The following is a 22,601-nucleotide window of genomic DNA, read 5'->3' as shown; positions in this document are numbered from 1 at the left end:
TGTGAAATTCTCACAAAAATCTGTATTTTTGTTGATAACAGTGAATTAGAGAATGCATTATTTTGTCATCTGGGAATATTTTTGAATTTTCTCTTAGTGAGAATAGCCCTTTACATTTATAAATATACGAAAGAACCTGAAGCACTTTTCCCCAGTTTGGGTTTTACCAAGTGGGTTACTTACGGGAAACACATAATATATAGTATAATAATTATTGCAATAACATAATATTATAATAATGAAAAACTTGACACGATTGGTTAAAAAAATAGGAAAAATGTTTATTCTTACTTAGCTTCAGATGAGTCTTGCCCACTGCATTGCGTGTTACATCTTGTGGACCAGGAAGAAGGAACAGCTTGTCTGGACACAGAGCTCATCAGTGGTGTGTTCCAGTAGAGGCTGGTTTATGACCAGAAACCGTAGTGGTTCTTATTCCCCATTTCTAGCTGGTGGGGCTTTCAGAACTGAGATCTGTGACTGACTATACATGGAAATATGGCTAGATCTACAGTATATGCAATTAAATTAAAGGAGACCTACCATTTGATGCATTATAAAGCAATCATACCTTGAGAATGCTGTGGCTACACTGATGCGGGATCATATCTTGGTTAATCCCTGTGCTGAGTGATTTTTCTGATAAAACAGATATATGAAAGGTTATGAACTTTAAAACAGAAATACACTATGGTAAATGTGTAATGTCCGCAAAACAATCCATCTAGTTACAATACAAAGAGCTTAAAGAGTAACTCTTTTTTTTTCACAAATCAATAGCTCTTGCTATATCCATCAGTTTCTTTGCTATACCCCTCCGATTACCTTAGTGCTGCAATGGCTGCTTCCTCTTTCATGCTGATAAGCCCTGGAGTCTCTAGTATAAGCAAACTGGATAATTTCATGGGAAGGGGGGGGGGGGGGGGGCTGCTGCTCCCTGCTCACAAGGGAGGAGGTCATGTGACAGAGCTCTCCCTGTATATGTTGCACAGCTGGATGTGTTCCTTACAGTGGATACAGATGTCTCCTGCACAGAATAGTGATGTACAAGATCACACCTGTTCCTTATCACTCCCTCCATCCCAGTCAGTGATTCTACAGAATTTATTCTGTCTATCTCTGCACCTCATGCTGCTCCCCTCCCCCACCTTGTCATTAGCACTCTGTGCACTGTGCAGATAAGCTATTAACCCTTAGTGCTCGCACAGCACAGGCTATTGACTTCTTGTTACTGGTTTACTTATGATTTCTTTCACTTATAACATGTTCTCTGCTCCGCCATGTGATGGTAACTGCTAGGCTAGACTAGTCACCATATACATCCTGTATGTGAACTTTGCAGTGTTCAGTGGATTTACTTGTGGGAAACTAAATACTTTGAGATAGAACACAAAGCATCATGGGATCTGTGGGCAAGCTAACTGGTCTCGGCTTTAATGCATAGACAGATAGACATTGGCCCCTTATTGAGATTTGATGTTGTAGTATGTCTCGGGCGACCGTGACATACTACTATGTCCTGCTTCTGGCAGCGGCTGCCGAATGGAGTTGGTGCCAGACGCTGCGGTTGTCAGCTCTATATTACAGTCATTATCATATTCAAGCTGACCAGCTTATTCATGAGTAAGTAGGGGGCACAGCCACACCTCCAGTGCTTGACTGACAGCCTGTATAATGGTGTAATGGCTCCTCCATGTTCTTCCTGGTGCTGGCACCCGCTGCAGCATGGGTGTGTGTATAGGAGAGATACAACAGCTCCAGGCAGCCATGTTATAGCAGGAATGTGTAGCTGATGCCTGTGCCTCTCACATGTGTATTAGGAGGACAGAGCATGTCAGCAGATAACGCACAGACACTAGCAATGCTTTACTATACATTACACACAGACGTGAGCAGGGGGAGGAGAGGGGAGGGGGGCAGAGGTGACATCACTGCCTCTGACCAGGTGACCAGCCTCATTTACATAATAAAGAAAAGATAATTTTGGAATGATTAATGTATGAATTGACTGGATAGCTGGGATGGAATCCTTGTGAGCTGCTCCAACAGGTAGTGGTGACAGGACTAGTGACAGAGACCTGATGACAGGTGTCCTTTAACTAAATAATGTAAAGTCCCCTAAACACCAACATTCCCTATACACGTTTAATAAAGTACAAAAAACACAAAATCACAAAAAAACCACATATTTGGTATTGCCATGTCTGTAACATTCTGTAAGATAATTGGACCCACTCAATGAACGTCGCAAAAACAATATAAAGCAGACATTCAGTTAATTATCAAGTTTTTTGCTGTTATGACTATGTGTTGAAAAAGTTGATAATTTTGAATTTAAAAAATCGAGAATTTTTAAAAATTTTCACCAAATATCTGTTTTTTTCATAAATAAATGCAAAACACTTTCAAGATCACTTGGCAAAGTTATAACCACTTATAGTGACCTATGTCAGATTTGATAAAATGGGCCCTGTCCAGAAGGTGGCTTCAGCGATAAGTGGTTAGTATTCACTCACTTCACCTCTGGTGAGAAAACGTTTTGTCAAATACTTTCGGAACAGAAACTTTGGAAAGAAACTTTGGAAAGAAAAGGGTGAGCAGCACAAAGTTGGCATTTTGCTTTTAATCCCTCAGTGACGCGGCCTGAAAAGGCTCTAGTGACTGGGTATTTTTCGGAGATTTTTGTAAGCGCCAGTTTAAGGGCCCTACTTTTTTTTTTTTTGCATGCAACCTTAAAGTTTTTGCGGGTTTCTTTTTTGCAGGACACATAGAGCTAGTTAAAATGTAATAAAAGTTTAATCTTTTTTTCCATTTTTATTTTGTAATTTATAGTACATATTTTTTTTAAATTTCAAATTAACTCAAAATGAACATAATGAATTCCTTATTTTGTTTTGGTCGTTTTGAAATATGATCTTTATAGTCTTTGGCAAACGGGGCGACTATGGCAATGTTTTTTGTAGTTTTTTATTATATGAGGAAATGCGAATGTATTTTTATGAAAATTTGTTAATAATATTTGTGCATGATAAAGGGGGGTTGGGGAATAGGGTTTCTGTTCAGTTCCTCTAGGCTACAGTGGTTCTGTCCAGCCCCTTAGTCTGTGCTATTTACCATAAGCCTCTATTCCAGTCCTTCATATATCACAGGAATAACATACAACCCTCGCAGATACTTATATACAAAAAGACTTTACTAACAACATACATGTGACAAAGTAACTACATAAAATACAATACAAAATACATAGAGAACACAACTACACACAAACCTTCTTCTCCTGACCCCTCCCGGACACAGTAATGTGTATGTATATACAATATATAGTTAACACTACAGAAGCTCCTGGATGTACCCTGAAACAGGAGTCACATCCAGTACCTGACCGTATACATGTACGTATAGAGACTCATGCACAATAGCATCTATATATCTACTCCTCCAATACACGTGCAGGGCACAGATCCACGTGTGAATGGGATACGGCTACAGGTTATACATATAGTTACGCTAATATATACACACTCACTGTAAACACTTAGCTATGTATATATATGGTAAAACACATAACACCTGGAATATCTATAGGTACACATATAAAGTCTACTATATTATAATAAGTACTATGTTATAATTACTCTTATAAAGTTATATACATACACAGAAAGCACACACAATATATGACCTGTTCCTTTGTTAAGTGCTGTAATTTTACTTTATTCTTTTCTTTTTCCAAGTTATTCCCTGTAACTGGGGCAACCATAAGAGTCCCAGTTACAGTGGAAAACGAACACCTGTGACTGGGGATTCTGATCAGAGCTGTACTGGGTATAGTTAGCTCTGGTTAGTCCCTTTAAACCCAGTAGTCACTCGACTGCCAAGTCTATAGAGCCGGTGGCAGCGAATTCTCTTTTCTGTGTATTGCGCTCCCAGCGCGATGATGTGAGGGACAGAGAAGGGAGGAGCAGTAATCAACCACATCTCCCTTCTCCCTAGGGTAGGCTACCGCAGGAGCAGTAGTAAACAGAACTGACATCTAAAGATTTTGCTGCTGACTCGGGGCCTGTGAGCCATCCAAAACAAGTTGAAGGGGGAATCGCATATAATAATTTTGATAAACTCAAAATAATTTTACAGTTACGCTTTAGTTATATAAATGGATATAAATCGATTTCTGACTTAAATAAGACATCAATCTAAACATCTCCTCACATTGGGCCAATTGGCATCAGCCTTGTAGGGTTTTTTTTTGTTTTCCTCCACATCAACACCGTATGATTTATAGGTTAGACTTGATGGACCTACAAAAGTCCCAAATTTCATAAATTTTACTATTAAGTAAATCATAGGATTCAAAGAGAGTGTACTTCCTTTTCTAATGGCTGTTAACTGTCACAAACAGAAAAGTATTATTTTAAAACCTGTACAGTTATGTAAATAATCATTGTAATTACCTTGCCCATTATTTAATATAAATAATTTTGTCGTTCCCACAGGAACTTGTACTTGAAGCTGTGGAGAATGTGTTAAAATCCATGTATCCTGACGTCGCAACTTTGTCAATTTGCAAACCAGAAGCACAGTGCAAAGATGTTAAAATGAGTGGCACTAAATCTCCATGTACAGATCATCATACAAAAATGTTTATTGGAAATGAAAGTATGCTGCTTGAAGATAAAAGTGAGAAAGAGATACATTCTTCTGTGCATTTAAAATGTCATTCATCTAACCGTGATCATTCACCCAAATCAGACCCGAAGAAGGTTTCTGGAGAAAATTTTAGTTTTTCATTAGACCAACGAAACCAGTGTAATGATACTTTAAATGGAAGCCAGAAAGATGCAGAAGTTAGTTGTTATTCTGTCACCAATACTCCAGAAGTACTGCGAAATACAGCTTCTGGTTATGATTTTCTAATAACTGATGATACTTGGAGCAAGGGCAATGCTTTAAGAAATTCCACAGGAGAAAATATACAACCAGTGATGGTTTTGTGCCCTGATGGTAGCAAAGAGTTAAGTGAAACTGCTTTGTGTACAAGTCAAATTGAAGATGCATACCAGGAGACAACAAATAAAATAAGAGAGAAATCCGGATCTGTTACAGCTTATGATCTTGTGAACAATCAGGTGATCAAAAAACCTGTGACTGCCATAGATATCTTTACTCAGGAACACAAAGCTAAGGTTCTCAATTATAATCCAAAGGTTCAATTTGATGAAGTTCCTTCAGTTATTTTGGAGTTATGGGAACAACTGAGTGAGGAAGATAAACTCAGGTAAGCTTTCTTTTTCAGCACAACAGGACCTCTGTGACAGATGACTGCAATTCTGCAGTTCATCATTAGGAAATATACACTTCCAGGGTTGACATTGCCAGGGGTTTTACTGGTGGGCTGGCTGCTACAGCTACTGATTAGAGGACCACTACATACAGGGTCGGATTAAAGGGAAAGCACATGTAAAAATGTTTTTGGGATTTATGGGGTTCCAAGAAACTTCATAATAGACCAATTTATAAACATTTTTTGTTATGGGGAGTAAAGCAGCAAAGAAACCAACCACTATACCAACACTATATATTTTATGGATGATTGTGCGTGTGTGTGTGTATATGTATATACAAAAAAGTTATGACGGTGGCATATTTTGCAAAGTATATGTTGAAAAACTAAAAATATATGTGTCAAATATTTTTAAATAATCTATCCAAAGCTACCAATCCCTGCCACAGACCAACCACCCCCTGCATTGTCCATGATCCTTTGTTGAAGATTATTGAGTGTTGTACTGTAGGCACAGGTTTTTAGATGACTTTAGAAGAAAAAGTCTAACAGCAACAAGTCAGGACAATGAGCTGACCAGTCAATTTCAGCTCTTCCTCCAATTTAACTGTTACAGCAAAGTGTAGCCCTGCATCTGCACAGGAGGAGGTGGTGTGTTGAATGTGGTAACATTGTATATCTTTTAGAAAAATATTGTACACGTCTATTTTCAGATTTTGTATTTGATGTTTATTTAATGTTTTACGTTTCATTTGTCACCAAAATTGTAAAAAGTGTAGATTGAGTCAATGTAATTTTCTCCTGGGAAATCCAGATCTGCAACAAAAATGTGGGTTCCCATTTGAAATTTTTAAAGTTGCCCCCACCCCAATCCACCCCCGGGGGCATCCAGCTCAAATGGTGGACTTTAGAGAATCATTTTTCTCTTATTTCAGATAAACAAAACAGTTGTTTTTGCTCCAGCAGGCAAAACAAAACATATAGGGGGAGATTTATCATTAGTTCTATGTAGCTTCTATATCTGTATAATTGTCGCAAATTTTGCGCAAACATTTTTGCATTTTTTTTTAGGGAGAAAAAAATCACTCAGTGGAGGAAAAAATACACCACAGAGAGTGCAACACCACATTTAGAATTTTCAAAAGAACACAAATTTAAACGCAAAACTACACCACATAGGAGGTGGTCTATGTGGGTCCATTGCTACTACAGGGGGAAGTTTTTGCTCAATTTAATATTTGAGGTATCTGAGACTTTTCTGTGCAAAAACATTGCAAAAAGGCAGAAATTGAGCAGATGTTAAAGATACATGTGACTGGTGCAGTCCATTCTCATAGAGCACACACAGCTGATAGTCACATCAGAAGGCATTTAACACTGCACATACACCAGACTATAAATCAGACTGTTGTAAATCTGCCAGTCTAACACATGCACAACTGCTCAAAATGCTGCCTAATGATAAATCTCCCCCATAGTACGTATGATAAATTATAGTCCTTATCATCAGACACAGTACATATTATCAGGCACAGTACCATTCCTCAGCCCCCACTAATCATCATGTACCATCCCGCCCAGCACTTTGACTGCTCCAGAAAAACCTCTCCCAGCTCAGCTCCATTGCATTTATACAAATATAACACATTTGAATGCTGCTGATGCTAGAGGCAGACAAGATTAATGGTTTTTACTTCACCAAGGCTAGGCACCTTGGTGACATGTATGTACAACACATTGTGCCTTCCTACATACTCCCCCCCCCCCCCCTGCCCAACAGAAGGGGTCTGGCCACCTTCAGCAGGGCACCTACAGAGGGGCATGATCTGATACCAGCCTTAATTTTTACCCACAAAGCAGTATTGGAATGAATCTAGCACCCACTTAATAGCCAGGCTTTCTCAATTAATTATTGAATACTTCTGTTCCACTGGGGTTAGCTTTCTGCTGAGGTAGCACACTGGATGTTCTTCCCCATTAACAATTTGTGACATTATAGTCCGTAGGTCTAACTCTTATGCACCTGATCTGTTTGCACCTCAAACTCGACTCACAAGAAAAATCAGGGCAATAAAATGCTGGTTGTTCACATAGGGCCACTTTAAGCTTCTGGAAAGCCCCATCAGCCTCTGGGGACCACTTGATCATGGCTGATATTGTTCCCTTTGTTAGATCTGTAAGGGGCATTCCATTTCAGCTAAGTTGTGGATAAATCTTCTATAATATCCCACAATACTGAGAAATTCCCTTGTTTCTTTGTACGTGGACTTGATAGATTATCCACATACACGTTGGATAAAAATAATTCTTAACTTATATAGCACACACAGATTATGCAGCGCTGCACAAAGTATGACAAATCGGTCCCTGTCCCCAAGGGGCTCACAATATAAACAACCTACCAGTATGTTTTTGGAGTGTGGGAGGAACACGCAGACACAGAAAGAACATACAAACTCAGATGTTGACCTGGGTGGGACTAGAACCCAGGACTCCAGCGCTGCAAGGCAGAAGTGCTACCCACTCAGCCACCGTGCTGCCCTATATTGGACAGTAGTATTGCAGTATATAGTATTAGCAATCGGACACTGCAGGGTTAAATTACCCTGGAGGATCTGAAAAAATGGTAAAAAAAAAAAGAAAAAATAGTAAAAAAAAGTATTAAGTTTAAATCACTCCCCTTTCCCTAGATCACATATAAAAGCAAATAAACAGTAAGAACCTCGTAACGGAAAATGGCGTCAAAAGTGACACTTTTTTGACATTTTGAAAAATATAAAAAATTCTATAATAAGTGATCAAAAGGCCGTACAGTCCTCAAAATGATAGGATTAAAAACATCAAAAAATGACACCAACCATAGCTCTGTACACTGAAGTATGAAAAAGTGCCAGAATATTACAAAATGAAGAATTATTTTTTGTACAGAAGGTTTAAATTTTTTTTAATGTATGAAAACATTGTAAAATCTATACAAATTTGGTATCCTCGTGATCGTACCGAACCAAAGAATAAAGTAGACGCATTTGGGGTGCTCAGTGAAAGATGTAAAATCCAAGCCCACAAGAATAAGGCACAAATGCATTTTTTCATCATTTTCACTGCATTCTGAATTTTTTTCCAACTTCCCAGTGCATGGCAATTTGTTACGCAGAAAACAAGCCCAAACACAGCTCTTTACATTAAAAAAATTAAAAAGTTACAGATTTTTGAATGTGGGGAGTGAAATGCAAAAACAAAAAAAGGGCCACGTCCTTAAGGGATTAAAGGTATTATAACATTACAAACCATAACAAACAGGATTTATGTGACAGAACTGAGCCAAAGAATAAAGGCAAGGTGTCAAGTGGATCGCACCATGAAAGCTAAAAACAAAACATGTGAAAAAATGGCAGAATGCAGCATTTGTGATTTCTTCTGTATTTGAATTTTTTCCCCCTTCACAGTCGTTGGCATTAAATATTAATTGGTGCCAGTAGAGAGCACAACCTGTCCCACAGATAACAACCCTCATACAGCTCTGTAAATGGCAAAATAAAAATAGTTATGGCCTTTGGAAAGTGAGGAGTAAAAAACAGAAAAGAGGCACAAGAACTGGAGTTTGTTGTATCCCAAATTACTTGAGCGGCAGGATAGGGGTGGGGTCGCCTTTCTATAGTTGAACTCAGGCAGCATAGAGGCTTGCTTCACCCCTGAATACATACATGGGGTAGACTTTGCAAATGTTATTGGGTGAAGGACCTTAGATGTCATTACTCTGGTCACATGACACAAAGTGCTAAATAGGTGAGAATGGGGCATTGGTAGGAGAAGAAATCAGGGAGGATGAGACGACAAACCACCTCTGACTTGCTCAGGATGTGGCTGATGCCAGGTAAGGAATTTTCAGCTTCATAAAAAGCACATTTCATACAAGCAGACCATAATTGCCATGAAAGGCCCTTGGGGTTTCAGGTGTGCTATATGCCCTTAATCATGGATAATTTTTATGTGGCAAAATCAAACATGCATATATCCATCATCCATATATGTCACAAATACTTATATGCTCAATATACTTAGAAAACTTGCAATCGTAGATCACCAAGTTTATTTGGATCTAACAGGTTTGGGAACCGCACATGGTTACATCAAAAGGGCTTTTAAAGGTGTGATTCATATCCATGTTAAACATGTAAGGGATGTTAAAAAAAAAAATTGGTCAAAATCTGACATCTCACAACAGCAGGAAGGTAATAGGCAGGATGTAACTACATGTGTAGCAGCTATAGAAACTGCGATGCAGAGCAGAGTGTCAGGGGCCCCCAAAATCTGACCTGACACACTAAAGAATAAAAGATTTGCACCATTATAAACATATTGTGGCAGATTTATCAAGCTGTCTAAAAGTGGAATATTCCTAATTGCTCATGGCAACCAATCACAGCTCCTCTTCATGAGCACTGGTAAAATGAAAGCTGAGCTGTAATTGGTTGCCATGGGCAGCTTGATAAATCTGCCCCATTATGCTGCACTTTGTATAGTATACAACTGTACAGTATACTACTGTAACTGTACACAGCTGAGCTCAGATAAATGTTGGGGAAGGGACATTAGGACGAGAGGACTAGATATCTCTAATCACTACTTCCCCCTAGTGATCAGCAGCTACTAGGCTGCATGAAATCATATATATAACAGCCCCTTGGGATAAGACGACTGCTTGACAGTGAGTATATACATCTGTATATGATTGTATAAATGTATGGATGTGTTCATGTGATGCATATATGCTATATGTGTGTCTATATGATGTATATGTGTGTTTATGTGATGTGTATATCCATTATATGTGTGTGCATGTATGCAGGAGGGTTTAACCCCTTAAGGACGCAGCCATTTTGTAGCCTAAGGGGTATTCCCATTTGGGCATTTACATTTAATTTAATTCATTTGCCATAAGTTAACATTTCTTCAATTGGATGTTATTTAAAAATAAGTAGTCATGTTGTCCTTTAGAAACGAGATGGCTTCCTCGGATACGACCACCTCACATTTTGGTAGCAGTGGGGAGACATGCACTATTGAACCCTGCCTGACCACCTGGATTCAGCGATCATTACCACAGGATGGCTGTGGAACACGCAGTTACTCTTAGAAATTTCATATACAAAATCCTTTTGTTTCTTTGTGCAATCACTCCAGCAGAAGTGGTCGTATCCAAGGAGTCAGTCAATATGAGAAATTATCTTCACACAAGTAATTTTTTTTAATAACATATAATTGAAGAAATGTTTATAAGTGGCAGATTAATGAAACTGAATGTGAATGCCCAGACGCGAATACCCCTTTAAGGCTCAGCCCCGTTTTTTGTATTCCAACTTTTTTCGCGTTATATGGTTATAACTAGAGATGAGCGAACATACTCGAAACTGCTCGTTGCTCGGACGAGTATTTCGCCAGCCGTTGTGATTTTTGGCGGCCAGAAACAGAGCCAATCAAAAGCCAGGAGACTCTGCACTCCACCCAGCATGACGTGGTACCCTTACACGCCGATAGCTGGTTGGCTGGCCTGATCAGGTGACCCTGGAATAGACTAGCCCCTGCCCGCGCTGCTCGGATCATTCTCTGTCTGGATGCCGCTAGGGAGAGAGCTGCTGCTGGTCAGGGAAAGCGTTAGGGTGTTCTATTAGAATAGTGTTAGGCAGGAGTGATTCTACAAGAACCCAACAGCCCTTCTTAGGCCTACAATAGCGTTATATTTTACTTTTTTTTGGTTTGCTTGTGGCTGGGCTTGCTGGCATTAGTAGTGCAGCTAGTACCATATTGTGAGGAATTTGCTGGGAGACTTGCGACCGTTGTGTTTAGCTCTTAGTGACACACATATCCACCTCAAACACCGAAGTGGAACAATTTATTAGGGGTTTGATTTGAATTAGGCACAGTCTTAGGATTTATTTATTTTTTTACGTTTATTTCTTTTTATAACTCAAAGTAATCTGGCAAAGCAGTGTGCTTTCAGTGTAGGCTAGAAAATAGCCATAGGAGAACCCCAATGGCATACTTAGGCCTACAATAGCGTTATATATATTTTTTTTTTTTGGTTTGCTTGTGGCTGGGCTTGCTGCCACTAGTAGTGCAGCTAGCACCATATTGTGAGGAATTTGCAGGGAGACTTGCGACCGTTGTGTTTAGCTCTTAGTGACACACATATCTACCTCAAACACCAAAGTGGGACAATTTATTAGGGGTTTGATTTAAATTAGGCACAGTCTGCTGATTTATTTTTTTTTATGTTTATTTACTTTTATAACTCAAAGTCATCAGGCACAGCACAAAATCCAGTTGTGTGCTGTTAGTGTAGGTTAGAAACTAGCCATAGCAATAGGATAGCATCGTTTTGTTTTTAAAAAAAAAAAAAAAATTAAAGTTTACACTTTAATTTTGAAAATGTTTAACCCGAGGGGTAGGGGCAGAGGATGAGGGCGTGGACGTCCAACTACTGCAGGGGTCAGAGGCCGTGGTCCTGGGCGGGGTGAGACACCACCTGCTGATGAGGGAGCAAGGGAACACCAGAGCTACACTCCCTAGGTTCATCATGTCTCAAGTTACTAGGACTCACGGTAGAGCACTGTTGAGGCCAGAACAGTGCGAAGAGGTGATGTCGTGGATTGCGGACAATGCTTATAGCCATTTGTCCACCAGTCAGTCTTCCACGCAGTCCACCCATGTCACCGAAATCAGCACTCCTCCAGCTCCTCCCCCCCCAGCCTCCTTCCCCCCAGTCTGCCCCCTCCCAGCAAAATTTGGCATTTGAACCGGCATACTCTTAGGAACTGTTTTCTGGACCCTTCCCACAGTCAGAAACCACTTGTCCGGTTGCTGCTGAGCTATTTTCCGATGCCCAGGTTTTCCACCGATCGCAGTCTGTGGGTGATGATGACATTATTGACGTAGTGGAAGAAGTGTGTAAAGAGGTGTCGGACGATGAGGAGACACGGTTGTCAGACAGTGGTGAAGTTGTTGTCAGGGCAGGAAGTCCGAGCGGGGAGCAGACTGAGGGATCGGAGGATGATGAGGTGACAGACCCAAGCTGAGTTGATAGGCCGGGTGAACACAGTGCTTCTGAGACGGAGGTGAGTCCTATAGCAGAACAGGTTGGAAGAGGCAGTGGTGGGGCCAGACGGAGAGGCAGGGCCAGAGCTGGTGCATCACCGCCAAATGTTTCCCGTAGTCAAGCTCCCGTGGCGAGGGCTAGATTTTCAGAAGTCTGGAGGTTCTTTAAAGAAACAACGGATGACCGACGGACTGTGGTGTGCAACCTGTGCCAAACCAGGATCAGCAGGGGTTCCACCACTACTAGCTTAACTACCACCAGTATGCGCAGGGATATGAATGCTAAACACCCCACTCAATTGCACCAAGCCCATTCACCTCCGGCTGGGCACACCACTGCTCCTTCCCCTGTGTCATCTGCTAGTCAGCCTTCTGCCCAGGACCCCGGCCCAAACACCTCCCGTGCGAAAACCCCATCTTCGCCTCCACGATCTTCCACAGCATCCAACAGCGTTCAGCTCTCCAGGCTGGTAGAGGCCTTTCGAAACCTCATGGCGGAGGCCGCCTCTTGGTATTTGGTCTCCAGCCGCCACTACTTTTCCTGATGTGCCATCCCAGCCCTGCACAAGCACGTGTCAGACAACATCATCCGTGCCCTGACCAACGCCGTTTCTGACAAGGTCCACCTGACCACGGACACGTGGACGAGTGCCGCCGGGCAGGGCCACTATATATCACTGACGGCACATTGGGTTAACTTGGTGGAGGCTGGGACCGAGTCTGACCCTGGGGCTTGTCATATACTGCCGACGCCGAGGATTGCGGGGCCTACCTCGGTCCATGTCTCAAAGGCCTACTATGCCATCTCCTCCCACCCCTCCTCCACCTCCTCTTCCAAATTACCATCCGTGGGCATGGTGCCATCAGTCGGTAGCTCTAGGCACAGCAGCAGTGCCATCGCTAAGCGACAGCAGGTGGTGCTCAAACTGCTGAGCCTAGGCGATAAAAGGCACACCGCCCAAGAGCAATTACAGGGCATCACGGCGCAGACTGATCTGTGGCTGGCACCGCTGAACCTGAAGCTAGGCATGGTTGTGTGTGACAACGGCCGTAACCTGGTGGCGGCTCTGCAACTCAGCAGACTGACACATGTGCCATGCCTGGCCCATGTGTTAAATCTCATAGTTCAGCGTTTCCTCAAGACATACCCCAATCTGTCTGATTTGCTCACGAAGGTGCGCCGCATCTGTGCGCATTTCAGGAAGTCCAGCACAGATGCTGCCACTCTCAGGGCAGCGCAGCGCCGCCTCCAACTGCCCGCTGACCGACTGTTGTGCGACGTGCCCACGAGGTGGAATTCAACATTAACCATGTTATCCAGAGTTTACCAGCAGCGCAGAGCGATTGTAGACTGCCAGATGTCAACTTCCACCAGAACTGGTAGTCAGGTCAGTCAGCTTCCTCAAGTCTACAATGAGGAGTGGATGTGGATGTCTTATATCTGTCAGGTGCTGAGTAACTTTGAGGAGTCAACACAGATGGTCAGTTGCGATGCCGCCATCATCAGCCTCACCATCCCGCTGCTGGGCCTGTTGAAAAACTCTCTGGTCAGCATGAAGTCGGAAGCTTTGCGCTCGTCACAAGAGACGGGGGAAGAAGATTCCCTTGTTGATAGCCACCTCAGGTCTGCTTCTCAGCGCATATTGGAGGAGGATTAGGAGGAAGAGGAGGAGAATGTTGGCGAGACAGAAGAGGGGACCATTGTTCAGTTCTTCACTGTTCAGCGTGTATGGGCAGAAGAAGAGGAGTTGGAGGGGGAGGAATTGGACAGTCAGGCCAGTGAGGGGAGTGAATTCTTGCGTGTTGGGACTCTGGCGCATATGGCAGATTTCATGCTAGGCTGCCTATCCCGTGACCCAATTTTTGGGAGTGCCACATACAGGCACTCAATCTATTTATTTTTTCTGGAGGATCACCTACCTGCTCCTCTGGTTTGAAAACTTTTTTGGACTGCCACATACAGACACTATCCAAATTAAATTGTCTCCATAGCAGCCTCCACATGTTGTCTTTTTAGCTGCCTCCACACGTTGTCTCCATTGCTACCTCCACACGTCATCGCCATAGCTGCCTCCAAAAGTCGTCCATATAGCTGCCTCCATACATGGTCCCCTTATCAAACGAGCTGTGTCAGGCAGAATTTTGGGTTGTTTTCATGGCTTCCACATCAAACTTGTTAACTTTGTCGCCACCCTGCTGTGTAATCCACAAAATATACTGGCAAACTTTTATCATTTACCGATATTATTTCAGCGCTTCTTGCGCATCTGTTTACATTCCCCTCACCCGCCATAATCCAAACTTATAAGAACACTACTACACTTGATCTTATACAAAAGGTTCTTAGAAGTGCTGTTTGGGGCGTAGCCGAGAGACAGGGGCTTGGATTGGCGAAAGCTCGCCTGGCAGCGGAGCGCCAGCTCCATCCCAAGATCCAACTAACATAGTCTTAACTGCAGCACCTTTAATCTACTACTACTTCACTGCCTCCATACATCGTCCCCTTATCAAACGAGCTGTGTCAGGCAGAATTTTCAGGTGTTTCACCAGATACGTAGTGGAACTCGGCCCATCTGTCGCCGCCATGCTGGAGACCTGAAGTTGCAATCATAGCAGCGCAATATGGATGCCCCATACTGTCGCTCTTAATCATGGAACCATTTCCGAAAAAAACAATTAAAAATAGAACCACTATGCTATTCCATTATTCCTAGGTGAAATATTCAAACGACCCCGCCTGCTTTGAAAATTATACGTTTTTCAAAGTAAACGCTTCTAGCCTTCTAGCATTTTGGTTTGGGAGGAGCCGAGAGACAGGGGCTTGGACAGGCAAAAGCTCACCTGGCAGCGGACCGCCACCACCATCCCAAGATTAGGCAGCCTCAGAGGCATCCATGCATGCTGCCCCTGCTGTTTCCTGTCCATTTTGCCTCCACGATCCTCCACAGCGTCCACCAATGTCTCCATGCGCAACTATCAACTCTCTATACCCCAGACGCTGGAGCACGAGAGGATATGCAGCACATCATCCCCTTATCAAACGAGCTGTGTCAGGCAGAATTTTCAGGTGTTTCACATAGTGGAACTCGGCCCATCTGTCGCCGCCCTGCTGGAGACCTGAAGTTGCAATCATAGCAGCGCAATATGAATGCCCCATACTGTCGCTCTTAATCATGGAAGTCGTCACCATGGCTGCCTCCACATGTCGTCCCCTTATCAAAAGAGCTGTGTCAGGCTCATTTTTCGGGTGTTTCACCAGATACGTTATGGAACTTGGTCACTATGTCGCCACCTGCTGTGTTATCGACTAAATATACCGTCAACCTTTTGTTCACATAGGAAATCATTTCAGCGCTTCTTGCTCACCTCCTTTGGTGAAGTCCATTTAGGGTATGTTGCCATGACACTCTCTAGCCTGCTGCTGCTGCCGCTGCCTCTGCATGCCGTCCCCTATAGTGTCAGGGTCAATTATTGCATGTTTTAGGTTCTATCTAGCCTCATTCGGTCACTCTGTCATGGCCATGCTGTTGCCCATAATTTTGACATAGTGGTACGATTAAGTAGCCTCAGAGGCATGCATGCATGCTGCCCCAGCTGTTTCCTATCCATTTCCGTGGTGTTTCCATCCTTTTCTGAGGTTCCCAGGTGTTTGGCCAAGCTTCCCTGTGCAGAGTCCCCTTGGTCCCCTTGAAAAATGCTCGAGTCTCCCATTGACTTCAATGGGGCTCGTTATTCGAGACGAGCACTCGAGCATTGGGAAAAGTTTGTCTCGAATAACGAGTACCCGAGCATTTTAGTGCTCGCTCATCTCTAGTTATAACTTTTGAACACTGTTACTTATCAAAACGATGCTGTAACGATTTTACGTATTTTCAGAATTTACTATTTTGGGGTTAATACTGTTGAAATTAAGAAATTTTACATATTTAACATCAAACACCCCCTATATAATCAACCCGTTTTCAAATCTCCATGCCTCAAACTATCAGAAACAGCTTTTAGGAAGATTGTTAATCCCTTGAGATCTTCATAGTAATTAAATCAAAATGGAGGTGAAATTTAGAATGTCCAATTTTGTCAGCTATATGTTCATTTAGCCCTAAAATTTACACATTCCCAAAAGATAAAAATAAAAAACCTGTCTTACAGTTTGTTAAGCAATTTCTCAGAAACCCCCCCACATGTGACCGTTACACAGAAGGGAAGGACCGCCCCTTTTTCCAGTGTTACTATTTTAGTGTTGGTATCACCTATTGTTGAAAATTTTTGAACTTTTTTTTTTAAGGGCATCACCATCTTCCAAGTGCCATAACATTTTAAGCTGGTTGATGGCTTGTTTTTTGCACTTTGCAACAGTCACATTCTGGAGTACATATGTTTTTTGATCACTTTTTATTGCATTTTTTGTGGGATTAAATTGGTAAAAAATCATAATTTTTGGCAGGTTTTTAATAGTTTTTTTTACAGTGTTCATCGTACAGTTCAATAATTATTTACTTTTATTTTATGGGTTGTTATGGAAGCGGTGATACTATATATGTGGGGTTTGTGTTATGATTTAGACTTTTTTGTGCATTTTATGTCTCTTTATATGTTATGGGGCTTAGGGGCATTTTTATTGATTTATTACTTTATTTTTTTATCACTTCCACCATGGGCCATGAACAAGCAATCATCTTATTGCTTGTTCATGATAATACTCTGCAATACTGATGTATTTGAGGGTATTAGCTGTGTCAGCCTGTTCACATGCATAGGCTGACACTGTGCCTTTAACCCCTTCCCGACTTGATGCATGGAGAGGGCTCGCGGGCCGAGCCCTCTCCATAGCCGGTAAGTCTTTGCTGCATATTCCATGGAATTCTGGATCCAACGGCACGCTATAAAACAATCAACCCATTGTTCAGAAGCTCTCTTTATCATAATTGTCAGCACAGACAATTTCATAGCCATAGACACAGAGAAAAAAATCATAACTTAATTCACAAATAATGACACATAAATCCATGCTTAAAATTCAGACACACTAGGAATCTTGAATTCGGGCCAATCTGTTCAATGGCCAAAATCTCTAGATGTCATTCATTAGCATGATGGAAATCAATAAAGTGGCAAGTAGCCATAGCAGACTTGGCCCCATAGCAGACTTCTGAATGGGGCCCCCTTTTCTTAAATAAAAATACAATCATATACATTTACAAACACACACATTTATACACTTATGAGCAAATATTTATGTACCTACATAGAAATGTATACACTTATACATAGTGTGTATACACATCTTATACAAATATATATCTAATACACACACATAGTATAGATACATGATTGTCACAAATATAGTATATACCAGTGATTTTCAACCTGTGTGCCGTGGCAATATACATAGTTGCCACCCAATCACGGGGTATGGCGTGCCGTTGCAGGGAAATTGTCTGAACCTGTACAAACAAAGTATTAGTACATTTTGGTGCAGTGATATACAAACCAGCACAATGTACAGTTACCAGGGGCGGAAGGGCCATATAACCCCCCGGGGGAAATCCCAGTGGGCCGGCCGGGCTGTGACTGGTGGGGCCAGTCTAAAAATAATAAAACAAGTACTCACCTTTTCAATGTTTCCCCGCAGCTATATTACTTGATGCAGTCTGGGCAGCAGTGACAGCTCTGTGCGTGCTGGCTGCGCACAGGCTATGATGTGCGACACATGGGCCTGTCATTTCCGGGGAGACTGCACCAAGTAGCGGAGCTACGGGAGAGCATTGGAGAGGTGAGTACATAGTTTATTATTTTTATGTGCTGGGCAGGGGACTGGCTGGCTTATATACTGGGGAGGGGGGGGGGCTGGCTGTATACTGGTGGGACCGGCTGGCTTCATATAAGGGGGTGCTGGCTATATACTGGGGGCAGTGGCTGGCTTTTTACTGGGGGGGCTGGCTCTATACTGTGGTGACTGACTGGCTATTTACTGGGGGCCGTGGCTGGTCCTATACTGGGGGTCTGTCTGGTTATATACAGGGGGATTGGCTGTATGCTGGAGGGATTGGCTGGTTATATACTGGGGGGCTAGCTGGCTATATACCGGGGGTCTGGCTGGCTGTATACTGGAGGGACTGGCTGGCTGTATACTGGGGGGCAGCCTGGCTATATACAGGGGCTGGCTGGCTATATACAGGGGCGCTGGCTATGTACTGTGGGGGCTGGCTATATACAGGGTACTGACTGGCTATATAAGGGGGACTGGCTGGCTGGCTATATACAGTGGCTTGGCTGGCTATATATACTGGGCCGACTACCTGGCTATATACTGGTGGGCCCACTGGCTATATCCTGGAGGGGGGGTATAATTGGGGGGGCCTGCTATATACAGGGGATTGACTGGTGATATATGGGGGGGCTGGCTATATACTGGGGGGTTTGCTATATACAGGGAGCGGGCTGCCTGTGTACTGGAGGGACTGGCTATATATTGGGGGGGCTGGCTGGCTATATACAGGGGACTGCCTGGCTATATACTGGGGAGATTTAGTGGCTCTATACTGGGGGGGGGGGGCTCGGTGGCTTTATAAATGGCTGGCTATATACTGGGGGGACTGGCTGGATATATACAGGAGACTGGCTGCTGTTGTTATATGGCATTGTAGTAGTAGTAATAGTAGTTATATTCCTGTACATAGGTGGCAGTATTATAGTATCTACATTCCCTTACCTAGGGGGCAGTATTTTAGTAGTTATGCAAACAAAGAGAAAACAAATTGTGTCAGCTCACCTAGTCTGTAGCTCCATAGTGCGGGGCCGTGCTCGATGGTTTAACCCGGTCCAATCCCGGGGACTAGCGGTAATGGCACACAAAAATCGGAAGGTCCATCAGCATCAGGCAAGGGGTTGGTAAAATCAGGAAAAAAATTTTATTGAAAAAACATCAAAGTTAAAAGTGATCACAGGGAAAAACACAGGTTACGCGTTTCAGACCCCATCCATGGGTCCTTAGTCATACCTCAAAGTTGAAAAATGTCAGGTATATAGAGGAAAAGGAAGCACGTGATCAGAAGGTGCTCCACCTCTACACACCAGCTGTCCACAGTGATAGCTAATGAGGAGCTGCAGAATAAGCAAAAAAAGAACAGGGTATACTAGTTGTTATGCAAAATACAAAATCACCTCAGATGACATATAATACAGCAGAAATATTAAACAGCAGGAGGGGGACAATGGCAGTTCAGGAACAATTGTCAATGCAAAGAAAACCTGTATAAAGAAATCAAATGCATAATTTGAATGAAAACACAAGGTAGGTGTGAACAGGGGTCAAGACCATGCATATGAAAAAGGGTAAAAGAATATATAAATGCAAAAGTTTGTGTCAGTAAATGTACAAAGGATCGCTTTTGTAATTTAAACCTAGCGGATGTCTAGTACAGAGAGTTAGAATCCACTTTGCTTCTTAAGTGTGCAATTCTTTAATTCTATCTCCACCTCTTTTGCTGGCGGGAATGTGATCTATTGCAGTAATTTTTAGGCTGGACATATTGCCGCCATGTAAATATGGAAGAAGCAAAAGGTTTTTTGGAGCTATGTGCAGGTGCGCTATTAACCAAAATTAGGAGTTGAAAAATAATAATAAGTAGGTAATGAATAGGTACCAACTGAAAGATGAGAAAAATGATGTGTAATTTTTATTTTTAATACAGCAGTGAGAAAGTCCAATCCCTTCGTCAGACCATAACTAGAATACATGATAAAAAATATTGAATAAATAAAATGAATAAAAAGTAAAAGTAAAATATAAATAGTAGAAAGAGCGTAATGATGGTATACATTATACTTGGTAGTAACACAAAGGTTTGCATAAATTGGAGTTCCATAATCGGACTAACTTAAACAAATGGGTATAGACACTTGACAAGGTTTTGAAGCACATAAAATACATATGAATAAAACCGTATATAACATGAATTTAAATGTGCCAATATTTAAAATACAGTAAAATGTCATATAGAATGCATAGGTGGACATTTGATCTGTTATTTTACATATAGTGACTACAGTGAATATAAACAAACTAAGATGTATTGGATGATAAATAAATAAATAATTAAATGATTAAATAAATAAATATCTATCTAATTTAAAGGAAGCATTGCTGATTAGCAACACAATGTAACACTGAGTACTCCAAAAATGCTCCACACTACCTCTGGGCTATTTGATGTGAGGTATAAGTACTTACATGGAGTGGGGGATCGGCGGTGCATGAATGCTGCTGATTTACCGGGGCCTCTGTGGGAACTGAATTTATCACGCCCGGAGACGCCGGCGCATGCGCAGTCCGGGAGAGAGACTGGCGCATGCGCAGTAGAGCGTAGTCGGTGGCTGGCAGTAGTAGAGATGATCGCTGCAGGGTGGTGAGAGATGCGCCTGCGCGCACCTGGAGAACAGGAGGAGGGTAAAGAAACCTGTCTGTGGATGAGTGTCATCTGGTGAGTGGGTGAAAATACATTAAAGGGAACCTACCACCACAAATCTACCTATAAAGCCCTTTTAAGGGCTAATCCTCACGTCCCTGCACTTTTTTGATAACTTTTATTAGATATATATTCAAATTTACTTATGCGGCTACTGGGGCGTGGAGTAGCTGCATCTGAGGTTACACGAGGCGGCTACTCCACGCCCCGGTAGCCTCTTTTCCCCTCCTACTCACCCATCTTCGCGGAGCTGCGCACCCATTTTCCATCGATCCTGCCGTTTGCGCATGCGCAGAAGAGCAGGCCCGTGCCTGTTTCGGAGCAGTGACCGCGCAGGCGCGGGCCTGCTCTTCTGCGCATGCGCAAACGGCAGGATCGCCGGAAAATGGGTGAGTAGGAGGGGAAAAGAGGCTACCGGGGCGTGGAGTAGCCGCCTCGTGTAACCTCATATGCAGCTACTCCACGCCCCAGTAGCGCATAAGTAAATTTGAATATATATCTAATAAAAGTTATCAAAAAAGTGCAGGGACGTGAGGATTAGCCCTCCCATTGATCCACCTACCATTTGATCTACCTTTATAGGTAGATTTGTGGTGGTAAGTGCCCTTTAAACTTTGCAGTTGCCAAGTGTCAGAGGTTTAGAGTAACGGCCACCAGAAGCTATGGGTTGTATAATAAAAAAGGCATGCACTCATGTAAAGGGTACCGATTAGGGCAGATGGGAGGACAAGTATATACCTGCATAATTAAATAAATGGTAGATAAAATAATTGATAAATGGAGGAATTAATACAATATTAAATAAAAAACTAATGGTGCATCGAGGAACAAGAAGATAAGTAAATGAATAATTACATCAATGTATAAATCAATGAATAATTACATCAATGTATAAATGGAACAATCATAATAAAGATAAAAAATGATGATAAAAGGTCATGATAAGAACAACAAGTGATCAATTTAAGTGCTATTATGTTTAATTGATTATCAGGTATCTGTGTGGTGAGTCTAGTTATAATGGTTAGAAGATATTTTCTAGAGATTCGTTAAGACCAGATGGTGCGAGAGTCTGGAGTTTGTAGATCCAGTACATTTCTCGTTTAGTGAGGTGGTTGAACCTCTGAGGAGTAGACGGAGGGATATATTCAATTGGAGTAATACTGAATTCTCTATAGTCACGTTTATGATGTTGGGCAGCATGTCTGGATACACTGTGTAGTGGAAAGCCATTACAGATGTTGCTTCGATGTTTATTTTGGCGCTCTCTCAGTGGTTGTATTGTACGTCCGATGTATTGTAGTTTGCAACTACATTCGATTAGGTAGATGACGTAATTTGAACTGCAGTTGAGGAAATGTTTAATCTGAAAAGACTCACCCGAGTTATTGGATGTAAATGCTGATTTTCTGTGACTGATTGTTTCGCAACATTTGCATAACTTATGGTCAAATTTGAAACTATCCAAAATTTTGGGAAAGAAAGAGGAGGATATGGTATTATTTTTGATGGTGCGCAAACAGCTGGGGGCTAATATATTTTTCAGGGTACGGGACCTTCTGAAGGTAATCTTTGGATTTCTTGGCAGGATGGTTTTGAGGTGAGGATCATGGAGAAGTAAACTCCAATGCTTCTTGAGTACTCTCCTGATTTCTCCGCCATCATCAGAAAAAGTGGTGATGAAATTAACATCATTGTTGGGGTCATCAGTAGATTTCTCTCTCGTTATCAGGCATTCTGTTTGGCTCAGGGTG

The 22,601-nt window shown here is 42.2% G+C and overlaps 1 protein-coding gene across 17 annotated transcripts in view; it reads left to right on the top strand.

Moving 5' to 3' along the window:
* PMS1 (PMS1 homolog 1, mismatch repair system component) overlaps nt 1-22,601 on the top strand; it is a 357,887-nt gene that overhangs the window by 246,767 nt on the left and 88,519 nt on the right. For all 17 annotated transcript variants that reach the window (XR_011849384.1, XM_072120929.1, XM_072120930.1 and 14 more), the window contains one exon: nt 4,497-5,278. Coding sequence is in view for 16 of the 17 variants with exons in the window: in XM_072120929.1 (XP_071977030.1) it covers nt 4,497-5,278 (782 nt within the window). In the remaining variant the exon portion in view is untranslated. The remainder of the gene's footprint in view (nt 1-4,496; nt 5,279-22,601) is intronic.

Source organism: Engystomops pustulosus, chromosome 8 (genome assembly GCF_040894005.1).
Source record: "Engystomops pustulosus chromosome 8, aEngPut4.maternal, whole genome shotgun sequence".
Lineage (NCBI taxonomy): Eukaryota > Metazoa > Chordata > Amphibia > Anura > Leptodactylidae > Engystomops > Engystomops pustulosus.
This window is presented reverse-complemented; position numbering and strand designations above follow the sequence as displayed.